Source organism: Gymnoscopelus braueri (genome assembly GCF_963280865.1).
Source record: "Gymnoscopelus braueri genome assembly, chromosome: 23".
In the NCBI taxonomy this organism is placed as follows: Eukaryota; Metazoa; Chordata; class Actinopteri; order Myctophiformes; family Myctophidae; genus Gymnoscopelus; species Gymnoscopelus braueri.
The window spans coordinates 20,799,780-20,815,796 of record NC_137625.1 but is presented as its reverse complement, the minus strand read 5'-3'; the positions used below and the strand labels follow the sequence as shown (position 1 = coordinate 20,815,796).

General features: G+C 39.5%; 1 protein-coding gene across 1 annotated transcript in view; it reads left to right on the top strand.

Annotated features, from left to right (window-relative positions):
* The first annotated feature begins 1,605 nt into the window (after positions 1-1,605).
* Positions 1,606-16,017, top strand: part of lin7a (lin-7 homolog A (C. elegans)) — a 51,155-nt gene continuing 36,743 nt past the window's right edge. The window contains exons 1-2 of the mRNA XM_080421243.1: positions 1,606-1,637; positions 7,736-7,809. Of these exons, the coding sequence (XP_080277369.1) occupies positions 7,770-7,809 (40 nt within the window). The 5' untranslated portion in view covers positions 1,606-1,637; positions 7,736-7,769. The remainder of the gene's footprint in view (positions 1,638-7,735; positions 7,810-16,017) is intronic.

Here is a 16,017-nt window from a genome sequence, read left to right as displayed (position 1 = left end):
TCTCCATCTTAACGTCCTTCACTCATTTCCTCGCTCCTCCCACTAAGGGCCGCAATTTAGACCCAGTCAGTGGTGGGAAAAGTAGCCTACTCACAAGTAAAAGTACAAAAGTATTGGTATCAAAATGTACTTAAAGTACCAAAAGTAAAAGTACTCATTATGCAGAATGCCCCATTTCACAAGTTTCAAAATTGTGTAAATTGTATAAAGATCTTTTGAAAATAACCGATCTACAAGCTCACAATGCGTAGCATTGCAACGCATTGTGAGCTTGTAGATCTGCTATAACTAAAGTTTTCAAATAATTGGAGTAAAAGTACAATATTTGCCTCTGAGATGCAGTGGAGTAGAAGTAAAGGTACTGAAAACTGGAAATACTCCAGTAAAGAAAAAATACTACACTATATTACTACACTATATCTCAGAGGCAAATCTTGTACTTTTTACTCTACTCCAATTATTTGACAGATTTATACTTTGCAGTCTTAGATTATACAAAACATACATTAACTGATAAATTATGATTATCATTAAATGATGTCCTATTAAGCTACACAGTAGCACATCAAGTAATTAAAATCATCCCTATCTTTGCCAGCTGCAACATTAAAATTATTAACACATTAATGCATTATTACAATCCAATAATATGATTGAGAAACGGGCCAGTCTGCTAAATGAGTTGCCTACTTTTATGTTTGGTCTTGTAAATAGGCTGTTTCGACGCCAATACTTTTGTAGTTTTACTCAAGTAAAATTATGAATACAGGACTTTTACTTAAAGGAGCATTTCGCCCATTGTCAACCCTATCTTCATATAATTGGTCCAACTCCTCACTGATGCCCATTATGATGGCACTATTTCTGTCACTCTGCATGTCATTGGTGGGCTAGACAGTCACAGTTCAGAAACCCGACTACCAATGACATCATCAATGAGGATTCCAAGCTAAAATAAACTACAGCCTTTCTCTTCTTGGAATGATAGCATGCTGAAGTATTGTTCTTGCATTCATTTAAAAAAAAAAAACAGATTGAAACCTTCCTAGCGACGATGTCACTGGTAGGCAGAGTGAGTAGACAGAAATTTTACCATCTACCAATGAGCATTAGTGAGGTCCAATATGAAGATAGGTTGAAAATGGGTGAAGTGGTGTTTGAAGTATTTCTTCCACTGATTTAAACCCAGTCCATTGTAGGCTACGATAGTGTCGCTTGTCAAAAATAACTGATCTACATTATTATATTGCTGTATGAGTTCTTTTTGGCAAGCGACAAAGATGCAAGGATAAGATGCAAGGTTGGAGTAATTGAGAATTGATTTTACATCCTTGCTCACTCAGGCGAGTGTTGTTTTGCTCTGCTCAGATAATGTGGTATCATGCTGTATTGGATGCTGTATTTCTCTGTACAATTATTGCCATATATATATATATATATATATTCTTCCAAAGAAAATGACACTTAATATGTAACATAGGCCCATCTAACGGTTTGACATGCAAGCTTCCATGCACAACAATCCGCTATAAGGACTGTGTTTATAAAGATCAATCAAACCATTATTGAATTTGTATTTCACAGGCTCCTTGGTAACGGCTGAAGACAGAGGAGCGAGGGCGTGAAGAGGCGTTAAAGTGAGTAATGGGATTTGCCCCAGAGAAATGTGAACTATGAACTAGAAGTCGCTCACATGAGCTGTGGAGGCCTTTCATATTCAGCCAGATTGTTTCATAACCAAATCTCTCATTCAATAGGCTATTGTTAGATCAAACCCAGACAGAGGGAGAAAAACATGGAAGTCTCATTTAATTTGTAATATCATATAGCTGTTGTCTTGGTTTGGCAAAGCTAAAGGTGGATTTGAGTATAGTTTTAGCTGTAACTTTAACTTTGAATCTATAGCTACTATAGCTACAAGCCCTCAATCACACCGAAAGGTCTTCAGAATAATAAGCTGAATAGGATCGATTTTCTAGGGTGTAAAACAAGAGGAGATCCATGTAATTTATATCTCATAACACTGCAGTGTAATTGCTTCTCTCCATCCCATCTCTTTGTTTACCAGAAACACAGACAAATGTAGGGCCTATGTCTGTACTCAAAACTTGCATATAAACTTATGCATGCACTACTTGCATGTACTTGATTATGAAATTATCACTTAGGGAAATATCTTAATGCAAAGTTGTTTTAGCTCTGTCAGTGTTTATGAACCTAATTTTGTTGGCATTATACTAATTCAAGCGTTATTTACATAAAAATAACAGATTATGTTCTCTATTTTTCTGTTCATTATTTATTTCATCTTAAACTGTCAGACCAAAACCCCCAAACAGCCATTTATGGTGACTTAAACACAGCTTGAACATAGGGTGTTGGCCCTTCTTAATCGACTCCTTCCAGGTGGTGCCGACATACTTTATCACTGCCATCTGCCAAAACACCAGTAATTACCCACAATGCACCGTGGAACCCCTGGAAATGACCCAGCTGTCTGAGGTGAATGCCGGTACCTGGAAGCACCAGTGATTGATCCATTTGATGACTCAGCCCAGACACATTTATAATTCCAATACAGCGATTCCCAATCTGTGTGCCGGGGCCCATTGGTGGCCTGTGAGGATATTGCAAGTGGCCCCCAAATAAAACAACTAAAATTGTATTGATAATATAACATCAATATTCTGTTATATTATCGTTATCATCATTATCATGACACGGCCATTCCGCTGCCGTGTTAAGTGGTCAGATGGGTGGGTCGCACAAGCTTTTAAGATTTTCAAGTGGGCCCTGATCCAGAAAAGGTTTGGAGGCTCTAATATTTTCCATCACACTGTTCTACAGTGACCATGTTGAAAACATATCCATCTCTAATTAACATTTTGTGCTATAATGCAAGCCAGTAAAATCCTCAGTCTTTATAACTCGGAGAGTCTAAAAATGTAGCCAAATAGACCCACTTGGTTACATTTGTACACTCTCTGAGTTACAAGTGCACTGAAGATTCCACTTTACTGTGTATGTATTATAAATCAAAGTGTAAATAAAAGTCTTGGTGTACCTGGAACAATTTATTGATCAAGATTTGCTTTGCAGCAAACAGAAACATTACATGTTATGCTCTCACCATGATAGCCTGCCCTGAATATAAAGATGAAGATTTGTAAGAGATACATTAAAACATTTACTGTCTCTTTTAACATTCTGGTTTTAAGTTATGTGAACCCACCATACACACACTATTATGCTATGGCTAATCTTATCCAGTATAATGCCTACGTACACCCCATTATACAAATCCTGAGTGTTAAATTGACTACGAATGTAAAAAATTGACTAGTAAGCCATTTTTACATTCTCAGAGAAAAATTAACTCAGGATTTTACTGTGTAGTGTGTTTTTTAGCAGGCTAATGGTCGATACTGCACACATCACTGCACTCATCCAATGATGAGGCCCTGATGTACTCACATCATTCCAGTGAAGAATTATTTTTGCACATAAATCACAGCATAATTCTCAGTGTTAATTTAACTGAGAGTCTAAAATGTTTACAGTCTCTCAGAGTTAATGGTCCATTTTTACACTGCCAAATTTAAACTAACACTCAAACACTTGTGGTGCCCTTTTGAGGTGATATTGTCTGACTATAATCAAAACCTTGACAATGAAAGGATGCTACCCACCACCCACACATTTTTCTATCAGAAATGTCTCCTTAAATTATGGTTCTCCAAACAAAACCATATATCTTTCTATAATAGTGCAGATGCAGGAGATCTTTCATTTTTATGCTCTTTTACTCTTTTACGCAATGGGCAGAGATGTGAGCTGGGCACTGAGCGATGGCTGTTAGCGAGGGCTAATCAAAGCTGAACTGGAATTTAGGCACACTCATTAGCTACAAGTCTGCGTTAGCCTTCCTTTCTGATTTGATGTAAGGAGAGAGGAATCTGCTGAAGCAGAAACTAGTTGGTGGCCAAAACAGCGTGATGCCAATATTATATTGTATGTTATACAGTATATCCATAAATTAGTAATCTACGAGCCTGTGAAACTATGATTACAATATCTCATTCTGTATTAGCCTTATTAGCCTCTTCGTCCTCAAATTAAACTCCAAAGGGGTGCTCCATGGAGCGCATATCTCCACCAGGCCTTGTGGCCTACCTAGGGCTGTGTCATGGGTTGCAGCCACCAGTACTTGAGGAGGGTGCTGAAGGAAATAGTGTTTCTACGACACACAGTTCAACTTTCCAAACTTTTGCATTTGTGGCACCCTGTATGGGCAGAAAGCACTTTTGGAAGTGTGCTCTATAGAGGTCAACATGTAATTCCAATATGGGGTTCGATGTTATGGCATTTTTTGTCAGAAAAAGGCCTCTCCGACTCATTTTGGAAACTAATTACAGGTAAATGGTGTGGCATATCAGAAAGTTGTTTGACGATCATTGTCACTGACATCATGTGTCGTGTACCTAGTTTGGTGAAGATTGATAAGAAGAACAATCCTGGAACAAATAATGACATTATGTCACATTTGTGGCACTTTGGCACTGTATTGTGTAGAGGCCCCTCAATAGCCCCCTCAATATTCTAATTGGACTAAGTGTTCATGATTTTTGGCATTTGTGTGAAATAGGCCCCTCCAGCATATTTGTATTTCAGTGATAGCCAATCAGTATGGAATATCAAAAACAAACACACACACAAACACAATCACACATCACGCGAAAATATCTCCATCCTCGCCCTTAGGCCTGGTGAAGAGTATGATGGTTGTCTTGATGATCTGCAGAGCAGATCATGCCTCTGATGTTATAAGCAATTACAATAAGCAATTACAAGACTGTGGATGCTGTTTCATTCTGTTTCATTTCCCTAGGGAATTGGAAATGAAAGCTATATCATTTCCCTGAAGGGGGCAGCGATAGCCTAATGGTGATGGAAGCAAATTTCTGTTGAAAATGTTGATGGGGGAACATATCCTTTCCTCTCCCACAATAAATGCTATGGAGCTTCTCTTCGCTTGAAGCATTTAGCCTGCAGCCATACCTGGAAAGCTGTGTCTAAAGTGCAAGACTGTTTTTGGGATTATTTTTGAGAGAGAAGGATGACTGGGCACTGCATGAGGCACTCGGAACTGGTGGCGTGCAAACTGTGGGAGCCAACCCAAGGCACGGCTAGGAAGGGAAAGATGTGCACCACCTATGTAGACGCACTGCGGTGCGACAGCAGAGCTAACAACACTGCAGAGCTCAAGACCCTGATAAAAGGTGGGTGTGGAGGGCAGCGATCCAGTAGTCGCGAGTTGGTGTTGGCTATTTAGTCCACAATCTTACATCGCATCGCATTTGGATTGCACAGGTTGGATTTGTACACCTTCCCACATATAACTGCTTCCTCAATTCATTATCATAAATAGGAATATGGTGTTGGTCAACTTGCCCGTTTGACCGTCTTCTATTCAATTGTGAGGTGAACATTGGGCAAAAGTAGCAGATCTAAAAGTCCCTAACGTGTTGGGCTTGTAGATCGGCTATTTTCGGCAAAGAAATTAGGTGTAGAATGAAAAAAGGAGCAGACTTAGTATAAAGCATATAGGGTGGTTCTTAGAAAATAAAAATAAAGGTCTGTCAGTGGAGCCCCTATATGTATACAGTATACTAGCACATAAGCACAATCACAAGAAAAAAGTAACACTATTTGTATGAACAAATCACTTTTCTTTCCAGTTCTGTTTCCTTGCTTCCATGCACAAACTTCAGTGAGAGATGACTTACAGCTCACTGTGAAGGCACCATAGTGGACTAGAGACATCGAATTTACCAGCTTGTGTGTTCCTGTTTTATAACTGTACAAGATGAGCAATTATTGTTCTGGACAGGAAATGCATTGCATCCACTTAGTGGATGAATACAGCATACTGTCTTTCATGGCGGTAATTCAATAAAGAGATGACAGCCTACCACAATATCAACCAGTTCGATCCCATACAATTGAACATTAGAGTTTTCACGTTTACAAATCTTATGAGCTAAATTTAATCAGATGGAGAAGCATGTTCAAACTTTTTGTATCTGCCATCTTCTGCATCTTCTTCCATGGGAGCAAAGGAAGGCCTTTCAGAAATCAATTAACTTATTGTTGAAGACTTTGAGAGTGCCTAAACCTAATCCCTTCTCTTTAAAAACACACACACACACACACACACACACACACACACACACACACACACACACACACACACACACACACACACACACACACACACACACACACACACACACACACACACACACACACACACACACACACACACACACACACACACTGTATTCCAGAGGCTGCTGGCTCTCCAATTCTGAGCCCATAATCTCCTCGTGTCCTCTTTCTCTCCTCTCTCCCTAAGCCCTCTCTCCGTCCATCCCTCCATCACACCACTTAGTTTTCATCTGCATGCAGCTGGCTGGGACGTGCAGTTAGAATTCAGTCATAAATGGTCTATGTTCATAGACTGTTTACTGTAGATATTTTTGATTTCTATCAATTGATTTCTATATGATGTTTTGTATAGTATTGTATATTTGTCTGTCATTAAATGTTTCGATGAATTGAGTACAAAGGACCCCACTGGAAACAAGCCATAGGCTTTCTTGGGTTTAAAATCCTCTTAGCAGACCTTGTATTGAACTTTACTTTACTGTGCTTTTTTTGCAAACTGCTAATAAAGTATTCAATCAATCAATCAAAGGTCTAAAGAGAGTTTTAGATTATTTGGAATAGCCTATGTGTTCTGGAATTACAAATCAGTTCTCACAGAAAATATGTTTTTAATTCAAATAAGATCAATTGATCTGGGGTGAATTGAATTAACACTAATTTTGTCTTGCCATTCTTTTTGTCTTGTAAATTATTCTATGATACTATCATGGCAAATTGTCTAAAAGTGAAGTAATTGCTTCCCAAAAGAGTAGCCTACAGGCTAGAATGATTTCAACTTCTTCATGCAAGGCTATCGCAAATTAGATTAAAATGATTCATTCCCCATGCAAAACAGTGAATTTCAGCATGACTGCGCCTAGATAATTTCATTCACTTTAGGCATTGGTTGCTCTCTGTTCATTCAAAGTATACTGATAAATCACGGTCTACAGAACATTACAGCGTGTTTATGACTTACACTTATCATCTACTAAACGCTTGTACCCCAGTCGAGGCATGTCCAACTCGTTCTGGGGGATTAATCCATAAAGCCTTCAGCTTTGGTTCACTGCAATCATTCAATCCCCCCGCACTGCATATACAGTGCACACAGATCCAGCCTTGGGGAGAGAAATAAAATGCAACATGGCTCAATGGTTCAGTGGAAAACTCAATGGAAAGTAAGTGGGGTTGTCATGGGATGATCTCTTGAATGGATGGATCATGTACCTTTACGTGCACAGCACAAGCATGTATTATTGTATTGTCTATAGACTATAGCCAAACCCCTGGTCTGGATGCTATGCCAGGCTGCGAGGAGGATGGTGGATGGAGCTGGTGGGCTGGGCAGGCAGGCTAATCCTCCTTCCCTTACAGCCCCTCCCACTGACTCTCTCTCTCTCTCTCTCTCTCTCTCTCTCTCTCCCCCTCTATCTCTCCTCTCCTCTCTCTCTCTCTCTCTCTCTCTCTCTCTCTCTCTCTCTCTCTCTCTCTCTCTCTCTCTCTCGCGTTGTATCTGATGCTGCAGCCTACTCGTCGGGTCTCCAGTAACACAGACAGTCATGGCGACATTAGTGGTCCAACCGCTGACTCTGGATCGAGGTAAGACGCGCAATAGGCGGTAGTTTCCCCCCTTTATGGATGATTAATTTATGCTTTGGAAACTCTGACAAGCTATAGTTCAACGTATTTTAATTATGGTCTATAAATGGCTTATAGGCTACCATAAATGAAAATGACAGGCGTTTGGTGCGCGTCTCTCACAGAATGAAGCGCACATTGAATTATAACGGTACATTCATTCACATCTGCCGCATTTCATTACCTGTATGGCACTTTTATTTTATTTGTATCTATGTTATGTAACCTTTTGGACAGTTATTTAGGTGTTTTTTTTACCCAGGGGGCTCCCCAGATGACAGTAAAGTGACAATTATATATATATTTTTTTTAAAGAAAGAAAAATATATGAAAAAATACCATTACTGCATCAAAAGTAATCAACAAACTACTATAAAAACTGGTCAAATTGTGACAAATAATATAAGAAAGAGGCAACAATTGTGAAAATAGTTGCAAGGCGTTGTGAGCTTGTAGATATTTTCACAATATTTATCTGTGGAACCAAGTCAAACTAAATGTAATGCCTACAATTCCAAGTGATTGTCAGGGTTGGGGGTCCCTGGTTCAAATATGATTATTTTGGGGGGTCACGGCCTGAAAAGGTTGAGAACCACTGCTTTAAGGAAACTTTGGGATTTAAAGTTGACAGGTGTCCTATAGTCTATAGCTAAAACCTATATACAGTAGGCATGGTTCTTTTTTAATCTCCTACCTGTTGGCAATAGAATAGGCTACAAGGAAAACATAAGTGTGTTGTAGCCCAATTTATTGACTTATAGGCAAGGTCATGTGATTTAAATCAGTGCCTCTTCCGGAGACTGACATTTACACATAACTTAACACCGTATTTTGTTTCTTTCTTACATTCATAGCTGCTCATTTCTGTATTTGCTGTTGGATTTGTAAGTGGGAAAAACACACAGGATAATATTTGCACTCAAGGCAAATCTGGTGGTGAAATGCAATATTGCAGTACTATTACATAGGAAATGGATGCTGTTAAAAATAGAGAAAGGGAAACCTAAGAACGCATATCCTCTGTGCCAAGTAAGGCTGGCACATACACAGTAGGGTTCCTTATCACAGCCAAGAGCAAGAGGTGAGTGTAAATAATGACCTGCTGGGTGAATGAATCTTTATGCAGAAATCCTTCTCTCTTATTAAGGCACCTATATGGAATCACCCAAAATAACTAGCCACAAATCACCATCTTTTGCTGTAAGAATTTATCAGCTATAGTATAGTAATCTGAAAATATTTGTTTTGTCCACACAGCCCTCTAAGTGGCATTTGTTGAACAGATGAAATGGACATCCCACTCCTTTCCCATCACGCAAGCATCTTGATGGATTACATAATTATAGCATGGCAAAGAGATTTCCTTGATAACGAGGCCATTATATCACCGTGGAAATAAAGCCAGACTCTTAGTTAAATGCCAGCATTCAGTCAACTTTACAGCCTATTGCAGAGGCGACAAGCCTGACTCGACAAAAGTCATATTGAGTTTACTGTGTTGACATATTTGGACACGAATTCAAGCAGTCAGTGCACGGCTCTAATGACATAAGGACTAATGACAGTTTTACACTGGAGCCTTCATTGTCAACAAGAGATAACAGGCTGTAGTCTTGTCTCAGCTGTTGTCACTTTCAGGGAAAAGCTAGTTGGTAATGAAATGGTAGTGTAGTACGTACGTACGCACGAACACGCACACGCACACACACACACACACACACACACACACACACACACACACACACACACACACACACACACACATACATACATACATACATACATACATACATACATACATACATACATACATACATACATACATGCAGCAGCAGTAGAGGTCACACTTTGGTTGCATAGGGACACAGTGGTATAAGAAGTTCTTATGTCACCGCTCTTCCTACTATTGTCAGAGGAAATTATTGTTGATAAGCATGCAACTCTGCCCCACAAAGAGCACGTTTTTTTTAGGGCTTGGCTCCTAGGAGGCAAGTTGTCAGCTTTATTTATGTATATAACATATTTAAAAACAACAGGATTTGTCTAGAATCAAGGTCTAGAAAACGGTCTGTGTGCACGCACGCGCGTTGTGTGTGTGTGTGTGTGTGTGTGTGTGTGTGTGTGTGTGTGTGTGTGTGTGTGTGTGTGTGTGTGTGTGTGTGTGTGTGTGTGTGTGTGTGTGTGTGTGTGTGTGTGTGTGTGTGTGTGTGTGTGTGTGTGTGTGTCAATATGATGTCATCAACATGCCATCAGTGATCCACAAGAAAGTCACACCATAATTAGAGCCTGTCTTGAATCAGAATCATCTTTTTTGTCACTTCACCAGGTTTTTTTTTTCTCCCATGCACACTCGATCATTTTTTACGTAGTATTCCGTGAGAAGAGAGAGGATAGAGCAGGTACAGTGAGAGCAGAAGGGAAAGAGATAGAAACAGGTTAAATAAAACAAATAAAGATACACAGTCTAGTGGGCAGTCCCCCTATAGGTAACCTATGTGATAGCACCGTACATGATGTTTAGAACATTAGCATTATGAAGGTTCACATCCTGCATATTATTAACTGCATACTATAGTTATTGTTTTAACTCCACCTAACAGCAGTCCTTGGTAGATGCTTCCTTCAAAATGCAGAGAATGTGAAAGCTTTAAGTACTTTAAGTCGTAAAACTCTGTGAGAAAAGGTCAGTCTCAACTGCTGTGCCAAGAATCTATTAAAAAAAATCTGGAAAATGTGAAAAAGCTGACAAGAATTTAATTATACTACTTCTTAGTAAAATAGAACACGTATGCTATGTGTCATCATTTTATAATAACAGTGTAAAGTTATAGGCATAACTCTAGTTGGAAATTAGCAATAAAGTATAGTAATATAGAAATTATATTTTAATACTTCATGGTCAATTAAGCCAGTGTCTTCTTTCCTTTATGAAGGTAGGTCTGGACCTTTGAAGGTTCTAGTCTCTAGAAGGTGTATGTATATACAGTAAAAATGACAGGTTCAGTTTGTATTGGCCTCTGGACTCATATTGTCCCCATGAGACTGCAGCATAATTCTATTTTTCTTCTCCAAGGCTAGTTCGCTGTTTTTTTAGACAAACCTTATTTTATTCACTTGCTTCCTGTGACACCAGGGACATTACCGTATGTAGTAGAGAGCTGTATGGAATGAAATAGTCTGTCCTCAAGCATTGGTTACACAGAAAGCAAAGGTGCACAAGGTCATTTGTGAGGGTGATGTTGCAGGCGTCTGTCTCATCCAGGAGCCATTAGCCAGTGATGAGTGATTTATTTGCCTTCCATTGAGGGGAATGTCACAGTAGGTCAAATTAGTGCTAATTTGCTTGGCATAAGGAGAGGACTTGATAAAGTGCAGCTACTTAAAACGTTCTGGTGGAATGAACTGCCTGACTGGCAAAGCCATACTGTTCTACTTGTCACAAATTATATTCCACTTGCCACTCAGTGTGGTCAATGGAGGGCTTTTGTGTTTGGGAAGCAAGTTACAGCACAACTGCCAAAGGCGCCAAGGATACCCAGGTCAAATTGGCAGTGGCAGATGGCAGGGCCTCCTCTGGACAATTTGAATTTATTCTACTGTGTCTGATATCCAGATGCTAAGTTACATCCCAGAATACTGCCTTATGAAGGCAGATATTTAATCATCAGTTCTTCCATTGAAGCATTATTATAGCTGTATCATAGTCATTAGCTTTTCCGTTCACCAAAGAAAAGTGAAAGAAAGTTATTTTCAATCAAGGCTTTCATGATAACAATTTGGTTTACTTCTAGAGCTCATGATGCTTTACTCTGACCCTGACTACATTGTGATTCTCTCTGGAGTGTCTGTCTGCTAAAATACCAATATTGTAAATTGTAACAAGACGATCTTATAAGTGCATATTTGGTCTTCATTTGATTATCAACATAATTTAAGATAGTGGTTTGGTCGTGCTCATTCACATCAGTGTTTTTGCCAAAAGTGTCTAAGATTGGTAATGCATTAGGCCTACATTTCAGGTCTGCTCTCTGTTATGAATGGACTAATCATACCAAAAGATTGGAGTGTTGCCCGGCGAAAGCACGGCCTGAAACAATGTTTTAGAAGAGCATGCGTCAAGCTCCGAACCCCTCAGTAGTTGTCACTGCGACAGTTCGGCTCTGTGCCCATTCTTTAATCAGTGAATGATGAGGATGACCTTTGTTATTCACAGCATCGTAGCCAGTGGCTAGAGTACTGTATACTGACATATATGGATATGAATTGGTTCTGTAGCATGTTTTATTCCATCCTCTCTCCATTTAGGATATGTCCAGAGTGATGGCCGTGTTATTAAATCCTGCCATCAAAGCTACACAGAAACAGAAGGGAAATCGGTGATTCTTTTCTTTTTCATCATAATGTGGAGTTTGAAAGCTAAAGCTGAGAGTGCAGCATTTTGAAGAAGGTATAATTTATCACTTGAAGCTTGGTTAGCAAGCGCCCAGAAGGGCTGTGAGTGTGCACATTGTGTGTTGCATGATGTAATTAGTGTTGCTCTTTATACACGTTTATTTGTTCATTAAAACAGATCCCCATTAGCTGACGCCTAAACGACAGCTAGTCTTCCTGGGGTCCAAGACAATATATACAAAAATATAAAACATTACATTCTTCAATGTATAAAAACAGATTTAAAATCAAATAGACAAAGATAGTCCACCGACCATCAAACCAGCATGTAAGCAAAGCTGTTTTTAATTATTGAGTAAATCTTTAGGAAGACCCCTGGAAGACTTTTCCATAATACAATTGACCTGTAGAATACAGCCCTGAACCCTCATCATAGAATTGGACTTACTGGGTAGTGGTAAAGTTATCTGTCCATCACTAACCCCTCGAGTGGAATATGTGTTTGAGCAAAACATTATGTTATTATAAAGAAATGTACAGTAGGAGTGTTAGAGTAAGAGTTCATTCAGTTCAGGCAACCACCTTTTTGATATGATCAGACCATGACAATGTGCTGTCAAGCCAAAGTCCTAGAAGCTTCACATGTATAACAAACAGTCTGACTCTGACATGATACACATTGTACATACCTGTATATTATTCACATGACTGTCCATGTCAGAACTGAGCATTTCACGTTGGTCTGAGATTTGTCCTCTGATGAAATTATATTGTTTACAATAGCTTTAAGTCTGTAACTTTTACGTCCCTGGATTCAAACCAGGTTTCCCCATGTGTGCCAGCATTTCTATTGTTGAGCAGTTGTACTAGCTATATTGAATTAACATACATTCTGATTGGTCAAAAATGTTTTATATACAAAAATATATTTACAATATAATACTATACAGTTAAGGAAGTTAAATCGGTGAGTCAACCATTACGATTGTTGTGGAGTTGAACCCAAACGCAGAACCCAAACACAGGGGATAAGGTGAAGTTTCAGAAGGTTTAATCGTGTGTTGAGGATGGCTGGGAGTTGAGGAGCTATGGTGAATGATGTGGGCAGGCTGGAATGGCAGGCAGATTGGCAGGCAAGCAGGAACACAGACAAATTTAGGGTAGGAGCCAAACAAGGAGATAGGAAGGCAGACGAGCACAAGGAAGGCAGTGCAAACTTGGAATCAAACAGTAAGAACTAATCACTAAACTCTGGAGGTCTGAAGGGCGTCTCTACCACTGGAGCTGAAACAATAATGAGACACAGACTGGGTGAAGAGCTGGGGTTTGTAAGCAGGAGAGGAGAGGAGATGATTGAAAGCAGGTGTGCAGGCAGGATCCAGGTGAGAGAGTGGCAGCCTGGCAGGACAGGAAAGGAACACACACACGCGCACGCACGCATGCAGACAAACAGGGAACAGAAGGAGAGGGAAACACAGAAATACTGTACAAGGAAAAATACTGAGGTAAATATGGCCGTGACAGGTGAGCGTTTTACCTTTGGCACCTTCCTTTTTGATGTAAATGGTAACTGTACAAAGTAACATCCAGAGTACAACAATGGATCAATCTGTACAGTGAAATTGACATGCCAGATTTCAATTTGCACAACCTCACATAACACTACAACGTATAGTTGCATCTTAGTTTGTTTCCACCCTTTTCTTATGCTATTCAGTTTCAATGAAACTAACAAAAGGCTGCTAATCTCCCAGTGGGAGAGTTGTTGTGGTTCATTAATCTATCTTGAATGTATTGCCAACAGAACGGCTTCCCCTTGCTCCCATCTTTGTACTGTATATGAACTCAGCTGTTCCATTCTTTTAAGTTTATCATGGGTGAGCAATTTAACATCTTGCATTTTTATGTAGTATAGGGTGTTGCATATTGAAAGCATGCACAGTGGAAATGAGGTGCCGTGTCCTCATACAAAGGTAGCACACTTCCTTGAGGATTTCAGGTGGGATGTTATCAGGTCCAAGGGTTTTATTGTTATTCAGGGTCTTCATCTGTCCACACTGTTATTTGCAAGTGATCAGATCGGATTTGTGTATTCAGACGTGGTCGACCTATCTGCATTGGTTGCTGTAACTTATACTCTGTTGTACAGCGGTGTCGCTCGCTGACAATAGCAAATCTATAAGTTTCCAGATAAGATATTTTCGGCAAACAACACCATTGTACTACGAATTATATTTCAGGCTTCAGTGTCGAGACTGAGACACATCTTTGAAAATCTAATCTGAATCGCATTTCAAACCACCTAATGTAGTTCATATCTGATCTGCAAAAATCTGTTTCCATGTGTTTTTTTGCTCTTCTGACTTGATAAAAACAGTCTGATTCCAATCTCGATAGGCCAAAAATCAGATTTGGGCTGCCAGTCTGAACATACCCATAGACACATGAGAATCAAGTCCCCCTCACTTTCTCTGAAAATATGTCTGTCAACCTACACAGTGAGAATGACCTAATTGCACATAGACTGTTTGCTTCACAGATATGCTAAATTTGGCGAGCCCAGCCTGCTGTTGTCAACGTGGAAGCTGAGTGTATCGCTAGAGAGATAGGAATTATTATTGCCACTGGGGGATGGGTCACTCATGCAGATGTTACACACATCTGGACCCCTTGAATCCCATAGAGGCAAAGCTCTGAGGTCTCACTGTGTAGATTTATAGTTCATATCGTCGGTGTCAGGGAGAAATCTCCATATTCCATCTTTTTATGTTTTTCATAATTTAATGCCCTATTTTATACTTCTTCATATGAGCATATGTGTCGTGCAAAAGAACCATAGCGATCCAATGTACAAGCTCACAATGTGTCTCATCGGGACACTTTGTGAGCTTGTAGATTTGCTATTTTCACATTTTTTTAGGTTGAAATGTTTTGAAAATGTTCGCCTATATAATGACATGCCTAAAACAGGGAAATGAACAACAGACTGTAATGATCCACTGGAAAGTAAGTAGATTTCCTTGTCAGCTCTAGAAGTTTCTTGAGGCTTAAAGAAGCGTCCAGTGACAACTAGGTCAGTGCGGAGGCCAGGGCCCCCTGAGGAAACTGTAGTATACTGGTTGTATACAACATGTTGCTTACACTCACACATGCTGCATCAGGTCTAAATGGGTTTTAATAGCCTACTTTGTTCCGAATTGATTGAACTTGTCTCGTCTGATTGGACACTATTTGTAGTATCTGTCAATCTAGGCTGACTGAAGCAAGAACCCATTCATTTTGCTGAATGCTTTTAAGTCCAAAATGAAATAATTAGAGGGAGATGCCTCATTATGCCAATGTTTTTAATGCATCTGGTTATGAAATAGACATACACTAGAAATGTCTTTTGAAATGTGATTTATTTAAATTCTGTTTTCTCTTGTGTTTTCTGTTTGTACGGTAACTGTGTTTTTAATTATGCTGCTGTCTGTCTTGGCCAGGTCTCCCTCGGGAAAATAGATTTTTTTTAAATTTCATTGGTGACTATATCCTGGTTAGATAAAGGTGAAAAAAACCCCAGCAGATTTCAATGACATATGTATGTGACAATTCAATGTTCAATGACAATATGTTCTCAGCTTCCTCTCACTGAGCTACGGATTTAACTTTCCTCTGCTCATATCCATGATACTATCCTGTAAGGAAATACATTATGGACGCTTACGTGCATGTTCTTCTCTCATGACGGAGAGTTTGGCCAGTCCAGGGTGGGATCACATTTCCTGTATTTCCTGC